A 24,086-nucleotide genomic window follows, 5' to 3' on the forward strand; every position below is an offset into this window, starting at 1 on the left:
AATGCATTTTTACAGTCAGAAAACAGAGCAGCAGGACATGCACCGCTGCTCCTGACGCTGGAGGCAAACAAAAACAACATCAGAGGAAAAAAAACAAAAAAACAAAACAGACGAGGCTTAGTTTTTTTTTATTTCTTACCTCTGTTCATTTTTTTTTTGCCGTTTTGTCTCAAACTCCAGGGTCTCCTTCATATGGACATTATTAAATGGCACACTTCAGTTGTGACAAAAAAAAAAACAGACAGATAAGTGAAATATTTTAAAAAGGCGACGAGCGAGTCAAATTTGCAGCAAAAAAAAAAAAAAATGCACATAAAGTATCATTGTCGGTTTAAAAAAAAACAAACAAAAAAACAGCTAAAATGCAACTCGGCCACAAATGGACATTATCTGCACGTGGTAGAAGAAAAAGCAGAAGAATTGATAACTCTTAGCACAAATGCAAGAAAAACAGGGCACGTTGAAAAGGCACGTGTATCTTAAAATATGTACTCGACAAACATCTTAACCAGGCCTGGAGTTTGAGACTAGTGTTATCTTCATATATATTCATATATATATATATATATATCTTCATCTGAAAACTCAGTAAGACCACAACGTAAGCAGGCACAAATCTGAATACTACACATGTTGACAGATGGCTTTACCCCCCTTTTATTTTTTTTCTGAAAGGAAAAAAAAAAAAAAAAAACCTCCAACCCCCCACACCCACCAAATAAAAAGCAGGCGAAAAAAAACAAAACTGTACAATTCTATAAAACGTTTGTGTTTTTACATTAGTTACAAAAAATAATACTTCATTCATTGATCCTTCATACTGAGGACAGAACAAAACCAAAAAAAAGTTTGCATATTCATTCTTTAAACTCTGTGACCTTCTGCTGGTGTGTACTGATACAAATGATAATAATAATAATAATAATAATAATAATAATAATAATACTATACGGTGTGAGAAACAGAATAGCATTAATGGCAAACGTAGCACGAGGGAATTGTGACAAGTGTCCCTCCCGTTTCAACGAGACGCCGGTGGTTTCAAATCTGTGGACACGATACGGTCAAAAAGCACGACGTTGACATACGCCGACTTAAAAGCGGCGTCGGGAAAAAGCAGCCACAAACAAGACATGTTCGGCAGAAATACCAATGCCGTTTTGGGCACGCCATCGGCGCACTTGGGATGTTGCGCAATGAAACAGAAGACATTTTGACAAAAATGCGCGGTCGCGTTTTCTTAAAAAGTCACTTCCGTTTGTTTTAAGACCAAACGTCAAAAACCGGCGTCAACGGCCGCCGACGGAATGAGACATTTTTAAATTTAGCCCGACATGCCGACTGGCAACGTTTTTTTTTGTTGTTTTGTTTTTTAACGCTTTAATTTGACTAGAAGACGAGACTCGATGACTTTTTGAGATGAACATTTTTTTGCGGCAAAGGACACTTTCACCAGCCGGAGACCAGATCTTCAACCCCCCCCCACGGGGACGCTCATCCCAGTGCACACTGAACTGTGAACTGTGTTTTCAGACCGCCGTCAGCGGTCTGTTAAATACAAAGCAAGCCTCACAATGTCGCACCCGTCCGCTGACACACATTCAACGGAGAGGACAAGGCGTCCTGAAGACGACGGGCGTCAGAAGCGAAAAGGAGATTTAAACAACAGCTTGTTCATAAACAGGGACCGTACGCTGCACAAGTGCTTTACGCGTGGCTTCGAAGAGATTAAACCTTCTGCAGAGCGGACAGGGTGGGCATGCGGAGCTGCAGCGGGTGGCCGCGGGTGTTACGGGAACCCTTTCAATTGGGACTCTTTGATGAAAGTCTGTCTTTTAGGATCAATAATTCGATGTGACTGCGGGTATCTATAACCTGTTTTAATGGCAGTCTGATGTCAGCTCTTTTAGTCCAGTTCTAGAAGAGAGAGAGAGAGAGAGAAGACAGAGGACAGTCAAGTGGAGGGGGGGGGGGGATTCTTTGGGATTAAATCTGATGTCTGATTGGTTTAAAGGGTTGTCGTGGACGTAAATTGGCGGCCATCGGTCCGAGAGGAGGGGAGACAGCTGGCTGCAGGACAGCTGACAAACTTCCCGGTCGGTGTGAAGGCATCATCTCCTCGACCTCAGGAGTTCGTCTGGACTGCGCATCCCCCCCGCAATGTTAGTGTTGCGACCTTGTCGGCATTAACGCAAAGAAACTTTAACAACAGAAATAGCGTCGGCTGCGGCCGTAGTCGTGCCGCCCCGGGGGCTCTGCAGCGCGGCTCCAAACAATGAAAAAGACAGAGACATAGTAGAATAAAATAAACCCCCCACCCCATATGTTGCGGTTCCGCCTCCCACTGCCCCCCCCCCTACTTCCCCCCCACAGCCGCTCCCCTCCTGGCCCCCCTGACCTACAATCATCGACCCCCTGGTGGTCTGCGACGGCCTCACACCCAGCCGCTGGTCAGCTTATAGAACATTTCCTCGTCGAGAGACTCATTCTGGTCCTTGGCGCGCGTGGACAGGAAGATGTAGCCGCCGATGAACTCGTGCACCACCTTGCAGTCCACCTCGGCACAGATGAAGGACAGACTGGGCTCGTCCGCAAACTCCACGGTCACCTGAGCACAGCACGGCAAAAACGGAATCTTGATCCGGCAGACAAACATTGACGGCCAGCGTTGTAAATTGATTATGACTGATTACCCGTTACACTGAATAACTTTTGATAATGTCCAGAAGAAGATAGTTTATAAAAAAATTTTTTTTTAAAAAGGTAGGACTACCGTAATGTACATTAAATCACTTCATAAGGTCTCCTACCATCTTGATCTCCCAGTTGACGTTCCACTGTTTCATGTTGCTGAAGCGCCAGGTCTTGATAGCATCTCCAGTGCTGGCATCCATCCGGATCAAACGGTTGTAAGTGATGCCGATCAGCTCCTCCCGCTTTCCCCCCTGGAACCTGAAGAAAAAGAGAGAGAGAGAGAGAGAGAGGATCGGCTGTGAAAATCAAACGACCAAATGAGGTCGCTGTCGGCACACAAATCTCACAGATTGGGGCGACGGAGACGGAAGTAGAAGCGTGCATCAAGTAGTTCAACAAACTTTTCGTCAGTTGTCACAAAACCTACTTCGCAAGGAAATGAGTCATTCCAAACTCGGGCAGGGACTGCCACGCCTGGATGAAGCGCATCTTGGCCTCGATGAGACTCATCTGGGCCACATTCTGGTGGGCTTCGAGAATCCGGGCTGAAATCTGACAAATACACAATCGCGCGCATTAAACACGTGATTTTTTTTTTTTTTAATATGCTCGTGACATTTAAGCAATCATAAACACTTTAACACTCCCCACAGTAAAACAAATGCATCCCATCACCAGAGTCAAACCAACCCGATGCACTCAAATCCACACACACACACACACACACACACACACACACACAAAATGAGTAAACAAGCTGTGGCCAATTCCAAAAAGCCAACAGAGCTAAAAATCAGAGAATCCAGAAACCAGTGAATGTCTATGTCACACACAGTTAGAAAACAGACAAATGTAAATCTATGCCCCCCCCCCCCCGCCCCCCCACCCCGAGAAGTCCGACTAAAGGTTAATGAGCCAAGAGAAGCTTTCAACCCGTGTGAGTTTGCATGCATCGGTCTATCAACGTGTTATCCCCCTGATCCGTTTTACGGCTGCAGCCCAACGCTCATCAACTAACTCAACAACTTGACCGAAACGACCGTCCCGTCCAAGATAGCGATTCTACTACTTGCGTTCACATACTTGGTTACTTTAGGCCCGTAGAACAGTTATGAGTGGCTTTATCTTCCATTTCATGTTGTCAACGGTTTTAGTTCATATGAGTGTAGAATTCAAACGAGCAAAAGACTTAAAAGTAAAAGTAAAAAGTAAAGCATCACAGAGACAGTGATTGATCATTTTGTGCGTTTAAAAAAAAGTTGCAACAAGTCTTGAACGTCACAGCTTCTCTTCAGCGGTCTCTGCCCAACTGCATTGCAATAAAAATAATAACAACAACAACAACAACTGAAAAATACTGTGATGGATCACTTACTGGACCTTCAGCAGTCTCTAGTTTATGCTTTTCATATACAGACAAGCAAAATCAGTGTCTGTCTACCAACGTAAACACAAGCTATCAAGAGGGAGGCTTTCTACTCTACTGGGACAACTACTATGACTTGTTATAGTTACTTATAGTTAGGGGAGACAACCTGGACACAAAAGGTGTTCCGAGTTTACACAATCATGCAAATAGGTCTGAAGCTTAAAAGGCACCCAGTGGACACGTGACTTACCAAGTCCCTGATATAGCCTGGCTGAAGAGGGGAGGTGGGTATGGGAGGACGCAGAGGAATAAAGGAGACGCATACGAGAGAGAAAAAGAACGTTTGGAGAAAAGAGGACAAGCAAGTAAGATCACTGGCGAAGGTGGAAAGATCCGAACAACAACGCAGGAGGTCATAACTGTAAGAAAAGAAACAGAGTGAGGAGATGGTGCTGTGGAGCGCAGGGTGGAGGGAGAGGGAGGGGGGGTGTCATGCAGTATTCAGCCACAAGGAGAGTCCAGCAGCAATCAGTGAGGGTTAAGGAACAATTGTGTGGTTGTATATAAAGCAAGTGGGCACAGGAAGTGTATTTTTCAAGTGTAGAAAACGTCACCGTGATTCCTCTTTCATCCACAAGATGGCGATATGTACAAGCAGCAGCTTGAAGAGGACTGTTTCAGGAGTTCATTCCCGGGTTTTTTTAAATGTTTGTTTTCTGTGTAAAATGTATAGATTTCGCCTGAAACCACTTTCAAAAATCCCCGCGTGCGTATCCGCTTGGAGCCGCAGCGCAGCGGAAGTCCCCTCGGACAAATCTAAAACAGGAAGTTCCAGTTTAAGGGAGCCGGGGAGGGGCTGCAGCTGACTGGAGAGTTAACGGGACTTTTCCCAGGCAGTTTTCCCGCGCAGCCTTCGCGGGCACGGCCCGTTTCCTGACGCCCCACGCCCGCCGCACAAGTACACATCATGTGTTTTAAAAGCAAGGGTACGGACTCATGGCGTACAGAAACACTGTACGCCATTATTCTTTGACGCTGTCAAAACTGGGTTGGCGTGCGAGTCTGGAGCTGGGCCAGAAAGAACAACAGACAGACACACATCCGGCTGAGCTACAACTAATAATACTCCCACTGCCTCCGGTTCGGAGTTCAGCCTCTGGTCCAGGTCATTTGTTTGTTTTTTGCCACAAAAGGTAATTTGTTCGTATTGTACAGAACGTATCTTAACAAAGATAAAAAAAAACAAAAAAAAACACAGTGACTTTGTTAGGATTTAACAAGAAAAGCCCCCCCCCCCCCGTGAAGTTTGATACCACGCGTGCGGCTCATGGGAGCTGTAGTTCTTTAATGCTCTTTTACGGTAGAACGCGGTCAGAAAACGTCTGTGTAATGTTTCAGGAAATGATGAAAAGGACAAAACAAAGACGGAATCGAAGGGCGATCAAACAAAAGCTGTCCCAAGAGGTGGACGATGAAAAAAAAAATACACTGAAAAATGAAACCGGCCAGGTTGACCACTTAAATTGGGTTCATTTACGTCACGTGAACCGGACTCGTGAATGAATGTCTTTTACACTTTGGTTTCACAGGCCTTTCTATGAGAACGAGGGAATTCTCTTCATGTCACTGACCCCCCCCTCCACCCCGAGTATGTTTAAGGGATTTTCTCATTAATCTAAAAAAGAGAGAAAGTGAGAAATAAAGAGACAGAACTGAAACTTGATTCTTTACTTCTATATTTCTGGGTCAGCGCAGACTTTTTAGCTGCGCCGAGTTTTCAGAAGCACTACGTCACGTGCAGATTTCCTGCAAGAAAACAGCATTAAAAGAGAAAGAGTGGTTTGTGCTAGGGGCATTCAGTATTCACATTCAACCGGGCGATGCTGTGGCTCATTTACAAGACCTGAATCATCTCCTGTTGTGTCTGTCGCGTCAATGACTTCCGATCGTATTTAATGGCGCTCATTCTTCGCGGCGTTGTGTCACATCCTTTCTCACTCGAGGATTAACCGTAATCCTTCACCTCAAGCCTACGTCTCCTCCTAGACATCCATCTAAATGTCCGCCTTTGATGCTGCACATCACTTACTGTACCAGCAGCCTCCGGACATCCTTCCAGACCCTGAGCTACATTCCGCTTTTCTACTACAACTTAAAGGAATCCAGACTTGAGTGAGTAAGCTGTGGGGGAGGCAGGCGCCTCCTTCACCCATCCCCAACTAACACGGCCATGGCAGCTGTGTGCTCAGCTGTTCCAGTGTACACACAAACCAGCCTGTTGCTTACATGCAAATCTGCCGGGCACGTCCGTTGAAGCTAATGAAAGCTGACGAGAATACAGATTCATTCTGTGATTAAACATTGCACCTGGTTGATAAGATGTTTTCGCTCGTGCTGTGCTTTCATTCATCAAAAATGTCAACTCCATGTTATAGTGTTTCAAGTCAATAGATTCGGACTTGTTGCAGCTGATATGTGTCCATGTGACTGTGACTTGAGATCTCTGCGCTTTTCGTCCGGCCCTTTTGTCTGCCAGCAGAAAAAACTGAAACATAAGCATGTGGAGTGGTTTGGACTTCTGCTGTCCTGGTTTCCCCTCGGACAGACGGGAGGGGGTAAATGGAGGGAGGAGGAGGAAGAGTAAAGAAGGGGGAGGAGAGGGAGGTTACATTCCAATGCGAGACAATTCTGATGTCAGGAGGTGCCCATTTATTCATTACCCTTCATTACCCGTCTCTTATTATTTTTAACCTCCCGTGTTGCTGTGAACAGAGCTTCCAGTGCATTCAGATGCTGTGTGTTAGAGCTCCCTACAGCATGTATGGCTTACCTGCTTGTTCTTGTACTTCTTCAGATAGCGTGGGGACACCAGGCACTCTGGGTTGATGTCAGTGGTGATCGGTTCAATGAACTGAGGGTCGGGATTCATGTGCTGCATCTTGAGGAAGGACAGAATGTTCTGGACCTCCAAGTTGTACGAGCTGTCGGCCATGGTCTTCCCTTTGGACGCCAAGCGGCACGCAGCCATCCAGTGGGCGTACTGTTTCTCCTGCAGATGAAAAGTCAACCTTAATTAAATGCCTCTGAGGGGACGTGAAATCGCAGCAAAAGGGTGAACTAACTTCGGCCTTACCATGTCACACCGAAGCCAGATCTCGTTCATGCCATCGGCCACGGGGATTAGCAACTTGATGTTGAATTTCTGACCCGAGATGTTAACATCTGGCGTTACCTCACAACCTACACACAAGAAGCCAAAGTGCAGACAGGAAGAGGAGGTCAAAGATCACAGCCATTCTACAGACACGCACCCAAGACAACGTACTCGCAGGAGAAAAATGAAGCATTGCATTCCAGTTTGTATGCAAATGATCGTCTGCACCTCTAAGATTCATTTGGTGAGCAGGTGTCCCGTGTGCCTCCTCTTTACTCTTGTAACAGGAAATTGTGATGTCCTTGAACGTGCACCAGTACTGCTTATAGCCCTTCAGTGTCAGTTTCTTGGGTCTAGAAAATATAAAACAGATAAAGGAAGACAAGTCAGATTTCAGAAGGTACAAAAAAAACCCATCCATTTTGTTAATTGGTGGTCAAAAGGAAGAGCGGGGGATGGAGGGGGTGTCCTAAATCAGTCCAAAGGAGGAGGGAGGGAGGGGGAGAGCTTCTGAAGTGCAAAGTCAGCGAGGTGAACAGGAAAGGATCCAGCAACTGTTGAAAACCATTAAAGAGGAAATGCCCCTTGATATCATGCCCCCCCCCCTCCCAGTTTATACATTTTACAAGACAACCACCATCGGGTCCACCTGCTTGTCAGCAAAGGCTTCAAGCCAAGAATGAATATGATTTAAAATATGCTCGGTCCAACTCTAATCACTCTGAAGAGCCAAACTGAGAGCTCAGCCTGAAAAATGTTCTTTGGCGAACAATCCAACCTATTAGACTGATGCAAAACAGGCAACAAATCTCTTAGTCAGCCAGAAAATGTTGCTTCATGGTTCTCTGATCGACTAAACCATCCTTTGTGTAAATATACAGTCTTTGCGTGAACTCGCAAACAGTTGTTAAGAGATGTCGATAAGAGAGAAAGTTCATGCGGTCTTGTGGGATCAGGTATTTCTGGACGTGAACTTACTTGAAGACTTTGACATAGTCCGCTAGCTCGGGAATAGATGTGATGTCACCCTGAGAGGAAGGGGGGGGGGGGAAACAACAAAAAAAACTGTTTGTATAACCCTGATAGATTTTAATTTACAAGAATAAGAACATGGTTAAAACAATAACCCCATGTACGACTTTTGTACATTTTTAATGCCGTTGCTCAGCAGAGCATGCTGGAGATAACACTTCTTATGTAATATTTCCATGCCGAGTTTCCTCTGATAAGCTGTGTAAACTGAACAACTGCTGTTGTAACAGCACAGACATATTTTTTTTTCCAGTGCAACTGTATGTAATGCAACCACAGCCTTTTGTCAAACGCAGGCCTTATAAATAACTGTGTGAAATGTTGCACTTCCAGTGAACTGAGCTGTTTATTGTGTATGCCGAATTCCCCTCCTGTTAAATACCACTGATGAAAAGAGACTTCATCAGAGCGAGGAACAAAGGAGCAAAAACAATGCCAAGCCTTCACGAGTGGGAGAACACATTCACACAATGATGCCAATTTGGACAAAAGAACTCCAGCATTCCCTCGCGATCCCCACCCAAAAAAATAAACGTGGTGATGGTGGAGACGTCGGCGTTGTCCTACCAGTGTGTTGGATGTCTTCCCTCCCTCCAAAGTAATCTCCAGGTCTGACAGGGCTGCGTCCACCTCATCCACCTCCTTCTCACTGTTATTCATGTGGTTGTCTGAAGACATGATTGACAGCTTGTTGATGTGGTACTGAGAAAGAAAGAAAAAAAAAAGAGACGCGCCCCCCCCCCTCGGTCAGGTCAAATTATAGGTTTCAGGTTGTTTTTTTTAGGATGATGAGTTTTGCTAGATATTTTTCATCATTTTGATATTTCGAAACTGAAACCTTTTTTTTTTTAATCAACAGCAGATATCTACAAACTACGAGACCTGTACACAACAAGTGGTTCAGTGTTCTATGTTCAAAGCATAGAGATGAAACGTACAATCGGAGATGATGTTTCTGACTAGCAGAAGATTCCAGCTGATAGACAAAAAATACTTGAGACTTGGGAGTGTAAAGAAATCGTGAGATTGAGTTTGCTGCTCCCAACAGTTTTTCTGATTTCTATAAAAGTTCCCTGGTATGTGCTACTGGTGCACAAACGCTCCAACTTCTTATAAAAAAGGGAATGGGTCTGTGATAATTGCCATATAAATACTTTAAGATGTGTTGGCACTTATGTTAGCAAGTGCAAGTAGTGGTAAGCGAGTATGCACCATTGAGTTTACCAGCGATGTTCTTTATTTTGTAACGAGATGGCGACGATGAGACTGCGAGGAAGAGGGGATGAAGTGATAGGTGACAACGATCCGCTCAGATTACTAAGGAGTTATTAGAATGTCTTTGAACCGTTACATGTAATAAAATGGTTTCCCAAGGGGTACGTGTGTGGTGTAAGAGACCGTGCGTTCACGTCACAATGGAAACACCATTTCATTAGTATGGAGCCTCATTACCGAAAACCCGACCGTGAGTCACAGACACTAAATACAGCTTGTTGACAAATGGTATTTATAATGTCAACCCATCACCAACCCCCCCCACCAATATATGAATGAACAGCTGCTGAGAGAGAGAGCGAGATACAAAAAAGAGTTTGAAAGGGATACGTGAGGCTTCCGGTGGCTACGGTTACAAAATGTGGGACAAAGGGCTCGCCATGACAGTCCAACCCTCCACCTCTTCACTCCGTTCAAAACAATGCAAATGAAAACTGCAACCGGTGGGCGCTTGTTTCCCGTTTGTATTCCATCTGCTGAAGTGCAACCCGTGCCCAAAGTCCATGACTATGAGGTCAGTTACTGTTCTTCACTCCTTATTACCTCATTCCTGTGGAGACATCCAGGTGATGGGATGCCAACACCAGCCAGCAGCAATGCTGAATCCGGACAATTGCTGCTCTTTATTTAGACCCTCGCATTCCTCAACTGTGAAACCTTAGCCAAAAACCCTGAGCTCATACTACCAAACTGAAACATAGTCGTAGCTACCGAAGCGCTAACAGACAGGTAGCGACAGAGCAGCCGCCGGTCTAAACACCGTGCTTTGGATCAGCATCTCTCCCGGGGAAGAGCAACGGGAAACCAGTTAAGCGGAATTGTAACCGGTCTGATAAAACACACCTAACACCTCGGGAGTGTATGAGGGCTTTCAGAGGAATGCGAGCAGGTCTACGAGACTGCATCTCGCTGGGGTGGGTGGTCCGGGCTGAGACACGGGGTCCCGTGGCCCAAGATGCACTATAATTACCATGGGGGTGAGGACAGGGTGGCGTCCTCAGGTCTTGGCACCCACAGTTTATGACGGTCAGAAATAGCAGGGCCACCAACCCCACAGACTACATGTGGTAACCTGAGGGAGCAAAAGGGGTTCACATCTGTACGTCGCTTCCACAGTTCCCCTTTATGTCTACTCTTGTAACTTCCCCGTCTTGTAATCTTCCTTTAAAACTTGTCTCCACAGGGAAACTCGTGGGTCCGGTGCTGCTTGTGTCTTTAAAGTCCGGCGCAGACCAACTTTATGAGCGGCTGCAGCGACGAACCTCGGGGTGTAAAGAAATGACTCGCGCGAAGCTGCAGTCCAAACGACAAAAATGCACGAAATACCTTCGAATTAAAATGTTGGAACAATATACTGCTGCAGATTTTTAAATGTTTCTATAAATAAATAAAATAAAAAAAAAACCTGTATTAAAAATAATATTAATTCATCAGCTTTTCATGTCTTTGTCATGATGACTCACTAGAGCGGATTTCCTGGCAAGCAAGGAGACACTTCATCCTGTTTCTCCATCTGACATAACTGCTGTTAATTATTCAAAAAAGGATTTCTTTGTTCAAAAGCCTCCCTTTAATTGCTACGAACCGAGTCAGAAATAAAAGGAACCTGATTGATTTTAAAGCCTACCGAGAAGCCCAGTGGGAATATTCGCGATGATGCCCCCATTAACTCGTTCTGCAGCAATATACAACAGCCAAGTTTTAGTATGCGTGCCGCAGCAGAACTGGCAGCCACATGGCTTGGCTCGGCTCTGGGCTGCAATCCCATCCAATTCATTAGCTTGCGGTTCGGAAAGCAATGTGCCCGCTGCACAATGAAAAGAGGACTGCAGGCCTTCAAATTTCAGACCCTGACGAAACAATGCTGAAACCGGGAAGATTAAGTGCAGGCACGAGCAGAGAAACATCGTCTTCTTACCTGCAGGGCAGCAAACATCATCATTTCCTCCTCCGTGCACTCAATTTCCTCCAGCAGGATGGCCCACTTGGACTGTTCATAGAGCTGGTTCACTCGGATGGCATCATACTGTGGACACATACCAGCACAAAACTGAACACACGGGACAGGACTACACCTGGTGGAGCAGTAGTTAAAAGGTTGTATGTGGTTAATGACACCCTGTAACGAGAGAACCAAGCAGGCTGACTTTCAGATGTTCCAGTTAGGTGGTCCGTATAATATCATATTTGGCCAACTGTGCAGAATAAAACATTACATCATAGCATAGTAGCCATCTAGTACAGCATGTTCTCAATAAATGTCTCGGCTGACTGTATTGTGAAGTTGTTGTTGTTGTCTGTGGGATGTACCTTTGGGTTGAGGTCAAAGAAACTGTGGTATTTAAACCTCAGCAGCAGCACCTCGTTCTCCTTTACATCCTGCTCCATGAGAGACCTGGATGAGTCCAACCACCTGTGCAGACATTAATTATAGCAAGTTAGAAACAGACAATATTTGCAATTGTTTCCATCAACTGCACAGATTTAAACGATTCTACAAACTACCAAAGTTAATCTCACCCCTGATTGATTTTGGCTTTGTCGAGCAGGGACTGGGGCTTGTAGAGCTTGACCAGGATGTCTGGTGAGGAGATTGGCTGGCTGACAGCAAGGATGCTGGGATTGCCCTCGGACAGGGGGCTGTCTCCGAACCAGGCGGAGGTGGGCGACAGAGGACTGCCGTCCCTGGAGTCGTAGGTGGGGGTCATGGTCTTACTGTACAAGCCTGGACTCGAGTAGATGCTCCCTGAAAAAACACAGCCATCGGTTAGTCCCTTGTAGTCCAAAGAAAAAGACACGTACAGTTTAATTCATCAAATAAACATTACTTACCTTCATTTTGATATATTTGTTGCCTTATATTGACACAATTGAAATCAAGTGCACGTTCACAAATACGCCACTAAAACAGCACCAAAGGCAAAAGGAGTGAGAACACTTCTTAAAAAGCACACACACTTGCAGCCTAGCCAGACCAGCTAGCGCTAAACAACACCATGTGACCACTACCAGCCCATACATTGCAGATGAGTGACTTCGACCATGTCCTCCCTGGTGAAACTGATGTGGATCAGCATGCAGATGATGCACACCAAGATCAGGGTCACCCATTTACTCACAGTCAAAAAAAAAAAAACCCTGGAGGAATGCATTGCACACAGCAAACGATTGCACAATTAGCCCACAGGAGAGGGGGAGTACCAAGAAAATGGAAGGAAAAAAAAAAACAAAGCACAATTGTAAATCCAAATGTTTGCGTCTACATAATCAAAATTTTGATTCATGTGCATATTTATTCTTTTGAATTTTGGCTACAAACATAAGCCACCAAAGTGAAGCTGTTTGCATTTCCTGTTGGCTAACCTTGTGGACTATTTTTGGCCACACTCCCCTCCATTCCTTCTCTCCCTCTGTGGGGGCCTAGGTCAAGAAGCAACACTGGCTAAACCACCAGATCCCTTTTCAAATCAGGAAGTGGGCTTGGTTTGTGTTTATGAGTGAGTGTGTGTGTGTGTGTTTGTGAGCTTAGGTCATGAGAACAGAGTGCAGGCTAAGCGATGGCCACCCATCCCTTGTGGGGGAGGGTGTTATTCAGTGGTTCCTTCAAGATTTCCCCCGCTAACGCCAAGTTCATCAGGGCAGGGAGAGTACTCCCATCTCCCATAGGGTCTCTTGAGGAATGCCAAATATCCAGAGAAACCGTGCGTAAGGTGAAAGCTGGCAGTCCACTAACAACACAACTGGGCCTCCTCCATCCTGTTTACTGACTCTCCAATGTTGACGAAAAGTCATAAAGAATGTGAGCATGACTTTACTCCCCGATGCTCCCACACTGGGGATTCATTGAGGGAGCTGGACCACCATCAGATGTTAAGAGTTGTGATAAACCTTGAGAGCGCCGTCAAATGAATGAAAGTATCTCTTGTGGATTTTAACTGTTAAATTAAGCATGTTGTATGATAAGCATATGATTCTGAACACCACCGTATAGCAAAGGCACAGTTTATCCTACATTTAAGTTGCCTACTTGTATGTCTACCTGCTGTTACCTCAAGCAAAACTTTCAAAGGCTAAAAAAAAAGTGTTCCTGCGCATCAGTCAGCACGCACCGTGAGCAAGCCTCAAGTAGCTGTAAGAAAAGTGAGCTTGGAGCTAATTTCTAACAGGACGCAAAGCCTTTGTCATGAGACCTCCCGAATCAGCTGACTTCCTCCGGAGGAAGCAGTCAGGTGACTCGGCTGCAAAGTCCCAAAGGTTACAGATGTCATGTGACCTTATCAATCCAGCTGTGGGGAGGGGAGGGGGGGGGGATAAGGAGGCGAGGGTGAGGAAGCAGTGCTGAAGAGAAAAAAAGGACAGAGGAAGAGGAGAGCTTACCTTTGACAGGTCCGATGTATATTATCTCAGAGGCTAGGATGAAACGAGAAAGAGTAAGAAAAAGAAAGGCAGGAAAAAAGTGGAGGGAAGAAGTGGAATGGAAGAAAAACAACATAGAGTGGATAGATTTAGGATATTGAAACACTGGAGAGAAGGAAACAGAGGAGAAAAAAAGACAAACGTTGAAGAATACAAGAATGAGGAGATCCGTGGCATTTCCACAGACGACGCCAACTGCTATCCTCAGAGTGGGTGACTCAGTTTGCCCTCTTCGCAGAGGGAGATCACCCTGGCATGACTAGCGAGGTTCTGTCGTTTCCATCCACTCATTCATAACCATCCGACACAGCATGACTGATTGAAAACCCAGGCAAGGCGTTGGTCAATATGAATATGACCCAGCCCTGCAGCACAAATGTAGAGAACTGGCATGAACTGTCCACGCTGACAGGAAGGACAATTAGATGCGACAGGCACGTCAAGATGTGGTGGGCCCGGGGGTGCTTGATGGACTGGCATCATGGGCAACATCATGGCTCAGTCTGAGTCACAACTACAGCAAAAGATTAGTCACATAATTCTTTTCTCTCTTTTTTTTTTTTTTCATACCAAAATTACCAAGTCTGTGGGGCACTTGACATGAATGTGCAGACGTACAGGGGACATGGAGTTTCCTAAATGGTACAGTTAAAGATAGAGATTGAGGTTTTGGAAAAGGTTTGCCAGCCAGCAAGTGGAAATAAACGGCCATGTAACTCTGGTGACCGCAAGTGTTTACCATCCACCCATGTTGTTTGCTTCTGAGGTCAGTGTGGACCTCCATGTATCGTATACATACTCTATACTGTAGGTATTAACTAATCCCTGCAGCTCTAAATGTGACCGCAGTCTTTCTGAAAGAGGACAGGGACAAAGGAGAAGGCTATGGGTCTGATTGCATCTCTGGCTCTCTGCAATACCTTGTGATTTCTATCAGAAGACCCGGGCTCAGGGGCCAGCTCTTCCCCCACGAGGGACGGGATAACGTCTTACAACTTGGCCTTGAAGCACACTCCCTGACTGCAGCATGTCACCTGACAGGGAGGATGGGAGGATGGCAGGAAGCGCTTGTGTGTGTGTGTGTGTGTGTGTGTGTGTGTGTGTGTGTGTGTGTGTGTGTGTGTGTGTGTGTGTGTGTGTGTGTGTGTGTGTGTGTGTGTGTGTGTGTGTGTGTGTGTGTGTGTGTGTGTGTGTGTGTGTTCAGTCACACAAAACACCACAGGGAGACTGGTGACAGTAAACAGATGCTGCACATTCCTGTTGAAACTCTGCTTCTCTGCACGACCCAATAGTGTGACCACATTCACCCACTGGGAACAGAATGTATCTGCACCGGAGGCATCAGTGTCGCACACCCTTAAAATGTTCTGATGCAATTCTGGGTGGGATCATTATATGCTACTGGGAATTGTTTGCTTTTTGCCTTTTCCATCACTCATTTTATTTCGGTATGTGGGCAAATAAGATAAATCACCTGTGGATGATTTTACCGTGATCCAAATCTGCATGTTAGGAGAATTTGTTTCTCTTGCCCGCAAGAAGCACGATGGTTCAAGTTCACGCCGGTTGCCCATGGAGATCCCCTCCCAATGCGAGTATATAAATGTATAGTTATGCAGTGCACATTGTGCTAACTCTGCAGAGCACAAGAGACGCTGTTTACACAAAAGAGTCCCAGTCACCCTGTCTCATAGCGTTAGCAGTTTTGCTTCATGCTAATTCTGTGACAGCGGGTCCGGTCTGTTTTGTTCTGCCCCTCCCTGCTCAGATGGTTGTAACGCTCCCATCACTCGCCGAAGGAGGGAGGAGGGTCATTATGACTGCACTCGTGTTGCCTGGTTTGGGTTTAAAATGGCAGCGTGACCAACTATGTGTGGAATCTCAACCATTCTTCATCCTCCCTGCCAAGGAATTGAGAGCCATGGCTGTAGATCCCATGCAGGCCTCAAACTCACACATGCATATTTGGTCAGTAGGAGTAGGCTGCAGCAATCTGGAGTTATCTTAGTGGTTTCTGAACCACAAGTGTAATCAGACACAAAACAAGGATGGGAGATGCTCCACTGGAGCTAACTGAACCTGCTGTTCAACCTGCTATAGAAATACAGTGGGTACGGAAAGTATTCAGACCCCTTTAAATTTTTCACTCTTTGTTTCATTGCAGCCATTTGCTAAAATCAAAAAAGTAAACAACACTCAGCACCCCATCTTTACAGAAAAAAACAGAAATGTAGAAATTTGTGCAAATTTTGTTAAAAAAGAAAAACTGAAATATCACATGGTCATAAGTATTCAGACCCTTTGCTCAGTATTGAGTAGAAGCACCCTTTTGAGCTAGTACAGCCATGAGTCTTCTTGGGAATGATGCAACAAGCTTTTCACACCTGGATTTGGGGATCCTCTGCCATTCTTCCTTGCAGATCCTCTCCAGTTCCGTCAGGTTGGATGGTGAACGTTGGTGGACAGCCATTTTCAGGTCTCTCCAGAGATGCTCAATTGGGTTTAGGTCAGGGCTCTGGCTGGGCCAGTCAAGAATGGTCACAGAGTTGTTCTGAAGCCACTCCTTTGTTATTTTAGCTGTGTGCTTAGGGTCATTGTCTTGTTGGAAGGTGAACCTTCGGCCCAGTCTGAGGTCCAGAGCACTCTGGAAGAGGTTTTCTTCCAGGATATCTCTGTACTTGGCCGCATTCATCTTTCCTTCAATTGCAACCAGTCGTCCTGTCCCTGCAGCTGAAAAACACCCCCATAGCATGATGCTGCCACCACCACGTTTCACTGTTGGGATTGTATTGGGCAGGTGATGAGCAGTGCCTGGTTTTCTCCACACATACCGCTTAGAATTAACGCCAACAAGTTCAATCTTGGTCTCATCAGACCAGAGAATCTTATTTCTCATAGTCTGGGAGTCCTTCATGTGTTTTTTGGCAAACTCTATGCGGGCTTTCATATGTCTTGCACTGAGGAGAGGCTTCTGTCGGGCCACTCTGCCATAAAGCCCCGACTGGTGGAGGGCTGCAGTGATAGTTGACTTTGTGGAACTTTCTCCCATCTCCCTACTGCACCTCTGGAGCTCAGCCACAGTGATCTTTGGGTTCTTCTCCCACGATTGCTCAGTTTGGCTGGACGGCCAGGTCTAGGAAGAGTTCTGGTCGTCCCAAACTTCTTCCATTTAAGGATTATGGAGGCCACTGTGCTCTTAGGAACCTTGAGTGCTGCAGAAATTATTTTGTAACCTTGGCCAGATCTGTGCCTTGCCACAATTCTGTCTCTGAGCTCCTTGGACAGTTCCTTCGACCTCATGATTCTCATTTGCTCTGACATGCACTGTGAGCTGTAAGGTCTTGTATATACAGGTGTGTGCCTTTCCTAATCAAGTCCAATCAGTTTAATTAAACACAGCTGGACTCCAATGAAGGAGTAGAACCATCTCAAGGAGGATCAGAAGAAATGGACAGCATGTGAGTTAAATACGGGTGTCACAGCAAAGGGTCTGAATACTTATGATCATGTGATATTTCAGTTTTTTTTTTTTTTTAATAAATTTGCACAAATTTCTACATTTCTGTTTTTTTCTGTCAAGATGGGGTGCTGAGTGTACATTAATGAGAAATAAAATGAACTTTTTTGATTTTAGCAAATGGCTGCAATGAAACAAAGAGTGAAAAATTTAAAGGGGTCTGAATAATAACACTGTAAGAGGACAACAATCCACTTTTAAGAAATTACACAACACTGGGTGAATAGATTTAGGATTTTACACACACACACACACACACACACACACACACACACACACACACACACACACACACACACACACACACACACACACACACACACACACACACACACACACACACACACACACACACACACACACACTACTTCTTGCACTCTTCTCATTTTCTAATTCAGGGAAGATTATTTCCATCGCTGGCTGTAAATTTCAAGCTTCCATCCTACTAAACCTGAACAGGGCGGCTGTTAATTCTTGCAGCAAACACCGTAACAGGCCGTGAATGCAGCTCACCTGATCCAGGGGTTAACAGTGGACCCTCCAACTCCAGATCGTCCTCCTCTGCCTCCTCCAACTTTTTCTTCTTCTTTTTGGGGTCACGGGGTTTGCGCAGTAAAGATAGCTCCTCCGGGTGGCGGATGTCTAGGAGGGACGGGGGGGAAAGACAGCAAGAGAGTTCATTTGATGTCATGTAAACATAACCTTGAGTGGCAACAAAGCCAGGCCAATCTAGACACTAAGATAGGCAGGGTTTTGATGTCACAAAGTCCCTAGAAACATACAGTAATCTTTTTGTCAACTACAGGCTTGAAATAAACCACATGACCTCGGATGCAAAGTCAACTTAAACTGCAAAAACGGCGGCAGAAAGGGAGAAGGACTGAGAGAAAGCAAAGAGACACATGTAGATGGGTAAGAACTGTAGACAGCTGTGCACACGAGGGGTGGAAAATTGCAAATCCCTTTACTCAGGGCCCCAACAAATCTCGCTTTAACTGTAATCCCCAACTGAGACAGGGCAGACACAACCTCTATCCCTCTTACCCTTCTTCCTCCAACTACTCTTTTTTTTTCCCCCTGGTGTTTTTCAAAGATGATTTCTCTTCTTTTTGTTTTGTTTTTATTAGATAGGTGCCGTAGAGACAGACAGGAAATGTGGGGAAAGAAAGGAGGGACATGCAGTACGGCTCTGTGCTTCCGTCCGGCAATCGAACCACGGACTCTTCCCTTGTAAAATGCCTCCTAACCACTCGGCTACCAGGTCGCCCCCTCCCACACATAAAACAGAATCCATCTGCTACTGGTGTGTAGTAGAACAGCACGCCAAATATTCATCAATGTCAACAAACTATACAGAATACAATACAGTAAAAGACAAACAACCAAAATCCCAATCAGACAGTAAGACACCACGCTGAATGTAATGACTAAAACAGAGCAGTATCTATCCCATGGCCTCTTTCTCCTCTTTTCTCTCCATCCCTGGGGCTCAGAGGCCAGGGAACCATCACTCAGCAGCAGCCATGACGTTTTAAGATGGGCTTGGGATGGTTCTGGTGTAGGGGGGGGGGTGAGACGGCCAGAATATGTCAGGAGTACGATAGATGGAGCAAGTCTAGAGGAGAACACATCTGGACCCTCAGCTGGATTTGGTTTTCTCAGATTAGATATAAATGAAGGAGCGAGCTGACATTTGAGAGCATTGTTTTATTATTTTCACTCTGTCATGCGCGTAACTATTTTTTTTTCTTTTTCTTATATCCATTGAAATAAATCACGTCATTTTTTTTTTTTTCCAGAGATGAAGAATTGGAGCGGCGCTGCACACTGATTGAAGAGGTTGCGGAGGGTGTCGAGGAAAGCACGAGCAGAAGGGTCGAGAGAACGTTTTGGCTTGGTGAGAAAGCTTGTTTGGTTTGTGTAACTAAAGCAAAAGCATTCCAGGAGTTTTAAGAACTACCAGATGGGAGCTCACCCATCCCGCCGCCTCGCGCCTCCCTCATTCTCGCTCTGCTGTAGCAGCGGAGCACAGTCCCTGTGCCCTTATACAGCCATGTGAGCTACAGGCGTGCTGCTGGACTTTAGCCCCACTGAGCTGTGTGGGGAGGCCAACACACACACACACACACACACACACACACACACACACACACACACACACACACACACACACACACACACACACACACACACACACACACACACAGTAAAGTGTGTATCGAAACTGTGCGTACGTGGACGGGACCGTGTCTCCTGGTGAGGTAGTGCAGACACACGAGGTATTTTACTACAAAGTCACTTTAACCGTTTGATTCTTGTGATCTCATCGTCAACACTGGTTGATTTATCCGTGTGGCAAATATTAGCCGTCTACTGGGAAAAAGGAATCCGATAGGAGTTGACACATCTGATTGAGCTGTGTTTTAGAGATTTCCGTTACAAAATCTGGTAAAAAAATAATAAATTTTCAGCAACAGAGGCAGGATCAATTACCAGAGGAGAAAATAGAAATATGAATGCTCCTGTAAAAGTAATATTTCCAGCAGACCAATTGTTTGACTGCAAGTGGGAAATGGGTGGGTGGGAGAAGTAAACCGACAGATATGCCTTTTCAATCACTCATGAGTCGGCGTAGTTGACATGGAGAATTAATGTCTGCTAAAGGATCAACAAGAGACACTTGCGTTATGTCTCAACTCATTATTGCTATAACAAAAAAAAAAACATATGTCCACAGTATTAATCGTTTGTCTTCCTGAATGGAAAAATGTAATCCATTTAAAAAAAAAAAAATAATTATTTAACACCTTTAATATGTAAATTTAAGCAGCACCGCCCACCAAAATCTAATCAGATCATCATCTTCAAATGGTGAATGTTACGTTTCTACTATGTATTGCCGTCACAAGGAAATTTGTGTTACCTCCTAATTAAGTTAATCAGTTTGAATTTGTAAGATTAACATGTTAAGGAGTTGCAGCAATTTCTGGGAAAACAGTGTTCCCTCATTAACATGCACATTTATACAAGTAAGGTGCACCAACATCTAATCAGATCATCTCGACTTTTTAAGGTGTATGTTTTGTACGTATGACGCTTCTACTATGCATCTTTTTTTAGCTAATGTATTAATAAGAATGTATTTGCAGAAAGCACAACAACGACATAATGTCCCTCACACAGCGTACCACGATGGCAAGGACTTAAAAACACAGATTTAAAGACGACCAAAGGAGACTCAGAGAAAAATACTAAAAATGTTCCACTAGACTTTTTTAGACAGGCAAGTGTTATACTTATATTTCTGCTGACATAGCTGACATGAGTGTTGAATTGTATGTTATAATGACAATTTAGGAAGCGTAATCTTTGGGAATGATAGCTCCTACTTTCACCACATACCACATCGGCAGAGGAGGAGGAGGAGGAAGGGTGAGTGATGCTCAGAGTGCTTACAAAGGCTTGGCTGATTTCCTTTAGCAGAAATGACACCTAGACAATAAGTCCCCGATCTTCCATCCTGCAGGCCTGTGGCAGTAACCAGGCCCGCAGCCAGAAGAGAGGGGTTGACTGAGAGCCAGCTGGGCTCGCAAGATCTACTCCTTGGAACAGATGATTCACTGCAGTGAGTAAGTCCAGCCACAGAAGAATCACAAACACAGTCACAGTCTAATTTTACAGCACTGAAGTTTACCGTAGAAACAGATAGAGACCCTACATGGACAAAAAAACAATTAAAGGGGAGTGATTTCATGTTCTGTTTGCCCCTTGCATACTTCTAAATGGTCTAACTGATCGATACTTGGGAACAATAATTCAAACATTTATTCCACGGAAAGTTACATAAAGTGAGCGGTAAAAGATTGCGAACATAGTCTGAAAGGAAACTGATATGAACACACATGGCGTGGACATTTTATGTCTAAAGAATTTAGCTGATGCAAAGTACAATGAAGTTAAATTTGTTGGCACTTGTAGTAAGATAAATCATACTATCTGAACTGTCAATCATAAACAGTGTGGTGCACAAATCCCTTTCTACTACCTCTCACTCGAATTTTGAGGATAAACAACATCAACCAGCCTTAATGACGTGCGAAGAGTGACAGAATTTCTCCTTATCTGTCAGACATGAAGCTAAAAATGTGCTGAAAGGATAATAATGCAGTTTAATTTCAGAGTCGGAGCTGAGGCCATACCACGGCCCTCCCGGTGTTTTGACAACAGCAGCCAGCACACTTGGGCTCAGTGAAGCAGCCCGCAGGTTGATGGGCGATAAATCTGCTGGACCAGAACGGCAGAGCAACAGTCCCCACAAATTCACGAAGGTTTCTGAAGGGAAAAAAACACACTTTTCCTTCAAGAGACCTTCTCATCCGTCAACGTCCTACATATCAAACTCGTCCTCCTGCGCTACTTCCGTCGGGCGACACTGACGCATTTGGCCTCGGTCTCCCTCCTTTCCCGCCTGGTCATCCGTTTATTTGACTCACCGTGATGTTACAGTGTTGGGTCGGTCTGCTGAGTCGGTGTTCCAGAGAACGCCACTCTGTGTCTGTTTTCCCACACATGGTAGTAAAAGAGTTCTTGCACACTAAAGTTAAGTGTAGCAGCCTGACTCTTGTTACCCTGAAGTGGCGCTTTGCTGAGAGAAGCAGCTTCTTTTTTTTTTTTGCACCACCTCGGCCTCCCGGGTCCACAGTCATGTGTTAGTCAGTGGTGAAGAGAACATTTTGTGTGCTGGCTCAGAGGAAGAGTTTAACCACCTCCTGTCAGAGGGAGGAGGTGTATGCCTGCATTTAATGTGTTGGAAGTGAGTCCAGGTTGTCTAGACGGGACAAATTCTGAGGAACCAATTCAGTGCTACTCACTTTTTCCTCAACTGTACACCTTGCCTTTCGCATTTCATACAAGATTTTATAGCTGAAACAATTAGATGAGATAATCTGTTGATGACAGAAAAATATTTGGTGACAATTTCGACGATCCATTAACCATTTAAATTATTTATCAAGCAAAAAAATACGTTTCTTTGTGGCAGCATCGTTAATGTGAGGATTTGATCATTTTTTTCTGTTCTGTATCACGTTAAACTGAATATCTTTTAAGTTCTACTACAATAGTTTAATCAACGATACAAATAATCGTTAGTTGCATCCCTTTTAGAATAACACAACAAATATCCAATTTGTCAGACTTATAAAACCACACAAACATGGTATCAGGAAGTTCGCAGAATTGTTGACAGAGTTCAAAAATGTTATCTTGAACCTAAAAGTAGAAAATCCCAAATGCCTTTCTTCATTAATCAACTAAGCAGCGCAGGATGCGAGAGCTGCCAAATAGCGACAAAGGTCAAAACAGGAGTGAAACTGAGCGATTTTCATGTTACAGTACATCAGCCTTTAGCAGAGTTGCTTCTCTCCGAGTCGGCCCAGATGGACAGTGTCCGTGTCAGGACACAGCTGCCTTGGACATGGGAGAAGTACAGCGGTGATAATTGGTTTTATACCTTTAATTTGTTGTGTTGACTTCCTCTGCTGGACGGGGATGTTCGCTGTCAAAATTTACTTGTGCTAAAAGGACTGAAAGTCAGACGAAATAGTTTGACAAAGCCAACATGATGTTTGTTTATATTGCTGAATAAAAGACAGACTTTTGACAGCATACAGTTATTCTAAGGTTGTGGAACGTAGTAACCAAAATAAACAATAATTGCAACACTAAAAGCCAAACAAGGACTCAACTTAGAAATTGTTTTGGAACAGGAAGTAGCTTCTGTGTGGCCAACTGACCATAGAGGAGCAGAGAAAAGCCCCTTTAAAGAAATTAGTACGATAATAAGAACTGGAACCAATGGTGAGCTGCTCATCTCTGGGGAGAAAAAAAAACAAAAACTTCTCCTCTAGCTTTCTCTCTCTCCGTTTCTATCTTCCAGTATCTCTGCCCCTCCCTTTCTGCTGTCTGGAGCGAAGGCCAGTTGGACAAACCTCGTCTCTTCCTGTCCCCTCTGATTCTCTCTGCTTTGCAGCTCTCAGGCAGTCAGCAGAAAATATGCACAGGAAATTGTCAAACTCAAAGTTGCCGAGATAACAAAAAAGGCTTCCAGGCCAGAGCAGCTGCAATTCAGCTCAATCTGCCGTCACACAGTGAAGAACTTTCCCACTCTCGGTTAACAGTAACGTACAGTGAATAAAACAGCACGCACACGTCACACCGAGGACCCTTTACAATCACCGTACTAAATCTTTCCACATCCTGACATGTGCCAAGTCAGCTAAAATCAATTTGGCCGGAATTTCTGTGGAGCTGAAACAGATTTATTACAGAAGCTGCAGTCGCATTTCCCATCAGTCACAAAGACTACCGTCCTGTTTCTGTCCCACCTCCTTCCCTCTTTTCAAAAACAGCCTGTATATTTACACTCAGTAAAATGTGCCATTTGTTCTTGCATTTCATACAAGTCCTCTGCGGACCCAAAATTAAAACCAAGGCCGAGTGCTACCTGGAGAAGCCAATAAAACAGAGGAAAGCTGCTGCTGGAGCCAGCGACCCTGCCCACTGGACACAGTCCAGTGACAAAGACACAACAGGTGCATTTTGACCCTGTCTGACGGAAGGATCTACAT

The 24,086-nt window shown here is 44.8% G+C and overlaps 1 protein-coding gene across 5 annotated transcripts in view; it reads right to left on the reverse strand.

Moving 5' to 3' along the window:
- Window positions 1-2,382: 2,382 nt before the first annotated feature.
- fermt2 (FERM domain containing kindlin 2) overlaps window positions 2,383-24,086 on the reverse strand; it is a 44,187-nt gene continuing 22,483 nt past the window's right edge. For 2 of the 5 annotated variants that reach the window (XM_069707164.1, XM_069707163.1), the window contains exons 4-17: window positions 17,971-18,099; window positions 13,902-13,934; window positions 12,045-12,270; window positions 11,835-11,937; window positions 11,443-11,550; window positions 8,817-8,951; window positions 8,196-8,245; window positions 7,446-7,570; window positions 7,197-7,303; window positions 6,894-7,112; window positions 4,314-4,334; window positions 3,122-3,246; window positions 2,811-2,952; window positions 2,383-2,608 (exon numbers count right to left, since the gene is read on the reverse strand). In XM_069707164.1, the coding sequence (XP_069563265.1) occupies window positions 2,435-2,608; window positions 2,811-2,952; window positions 3,122-3,246; window positions 4,314-4,334; window positions 6,894-7,112; window positions 7,197-7,303; window positions 7,446-7,570; window positions 8,196-8,245; window positions 8,817-8,951; window positions 11,443-11,550; window positions 11,835-11,937; window positions 12,045-12,270; window positions 13,902-13,934; window positions 17,971-18,099 (1,697 nt within the window). In that variant the 3' untranslated portion in view covers window positions 2,383-2,434. The remainder of the gene's footprint in view (window positions 2,609-2,810; window positions 2,953-3,121; window positions 3,247-4,313; window positions 4,335-6,893; window positions 7,113-7,196; window positions 7,304-7,445; window positions 7,571-8,195; window positions 8,246-8,816; window positions 8,952-11,442; window positions 11,551-11,834; window positions 11,938-12,044; window positions 12,271-13,901; window positions 13,935-17,970; window positions 18,100-24,086) is intronic. The other 3 variants (XM_069707166.1, XM_069707165.1, XM_069707167.1) reach the window with 3 other exon arrangements.

The sequence above is a fragment of the Brachyistius frenatus genome, unplaced genomic scaffold (assembly GCF_029030835.1).
Source record: "Brachyistius frenatus isolate BFR_SWC_R1_liver_20210118 unplaced genomic scaffold, ASM2903083v1 Contig_67, whole genome shotgun sequence".
NCBI classification, from domain to species: Eukaryota; Metazoa; Chordata; class Actinopteri; family Embiotocidae; genus Brachyistius; species Brachyistius frenatus.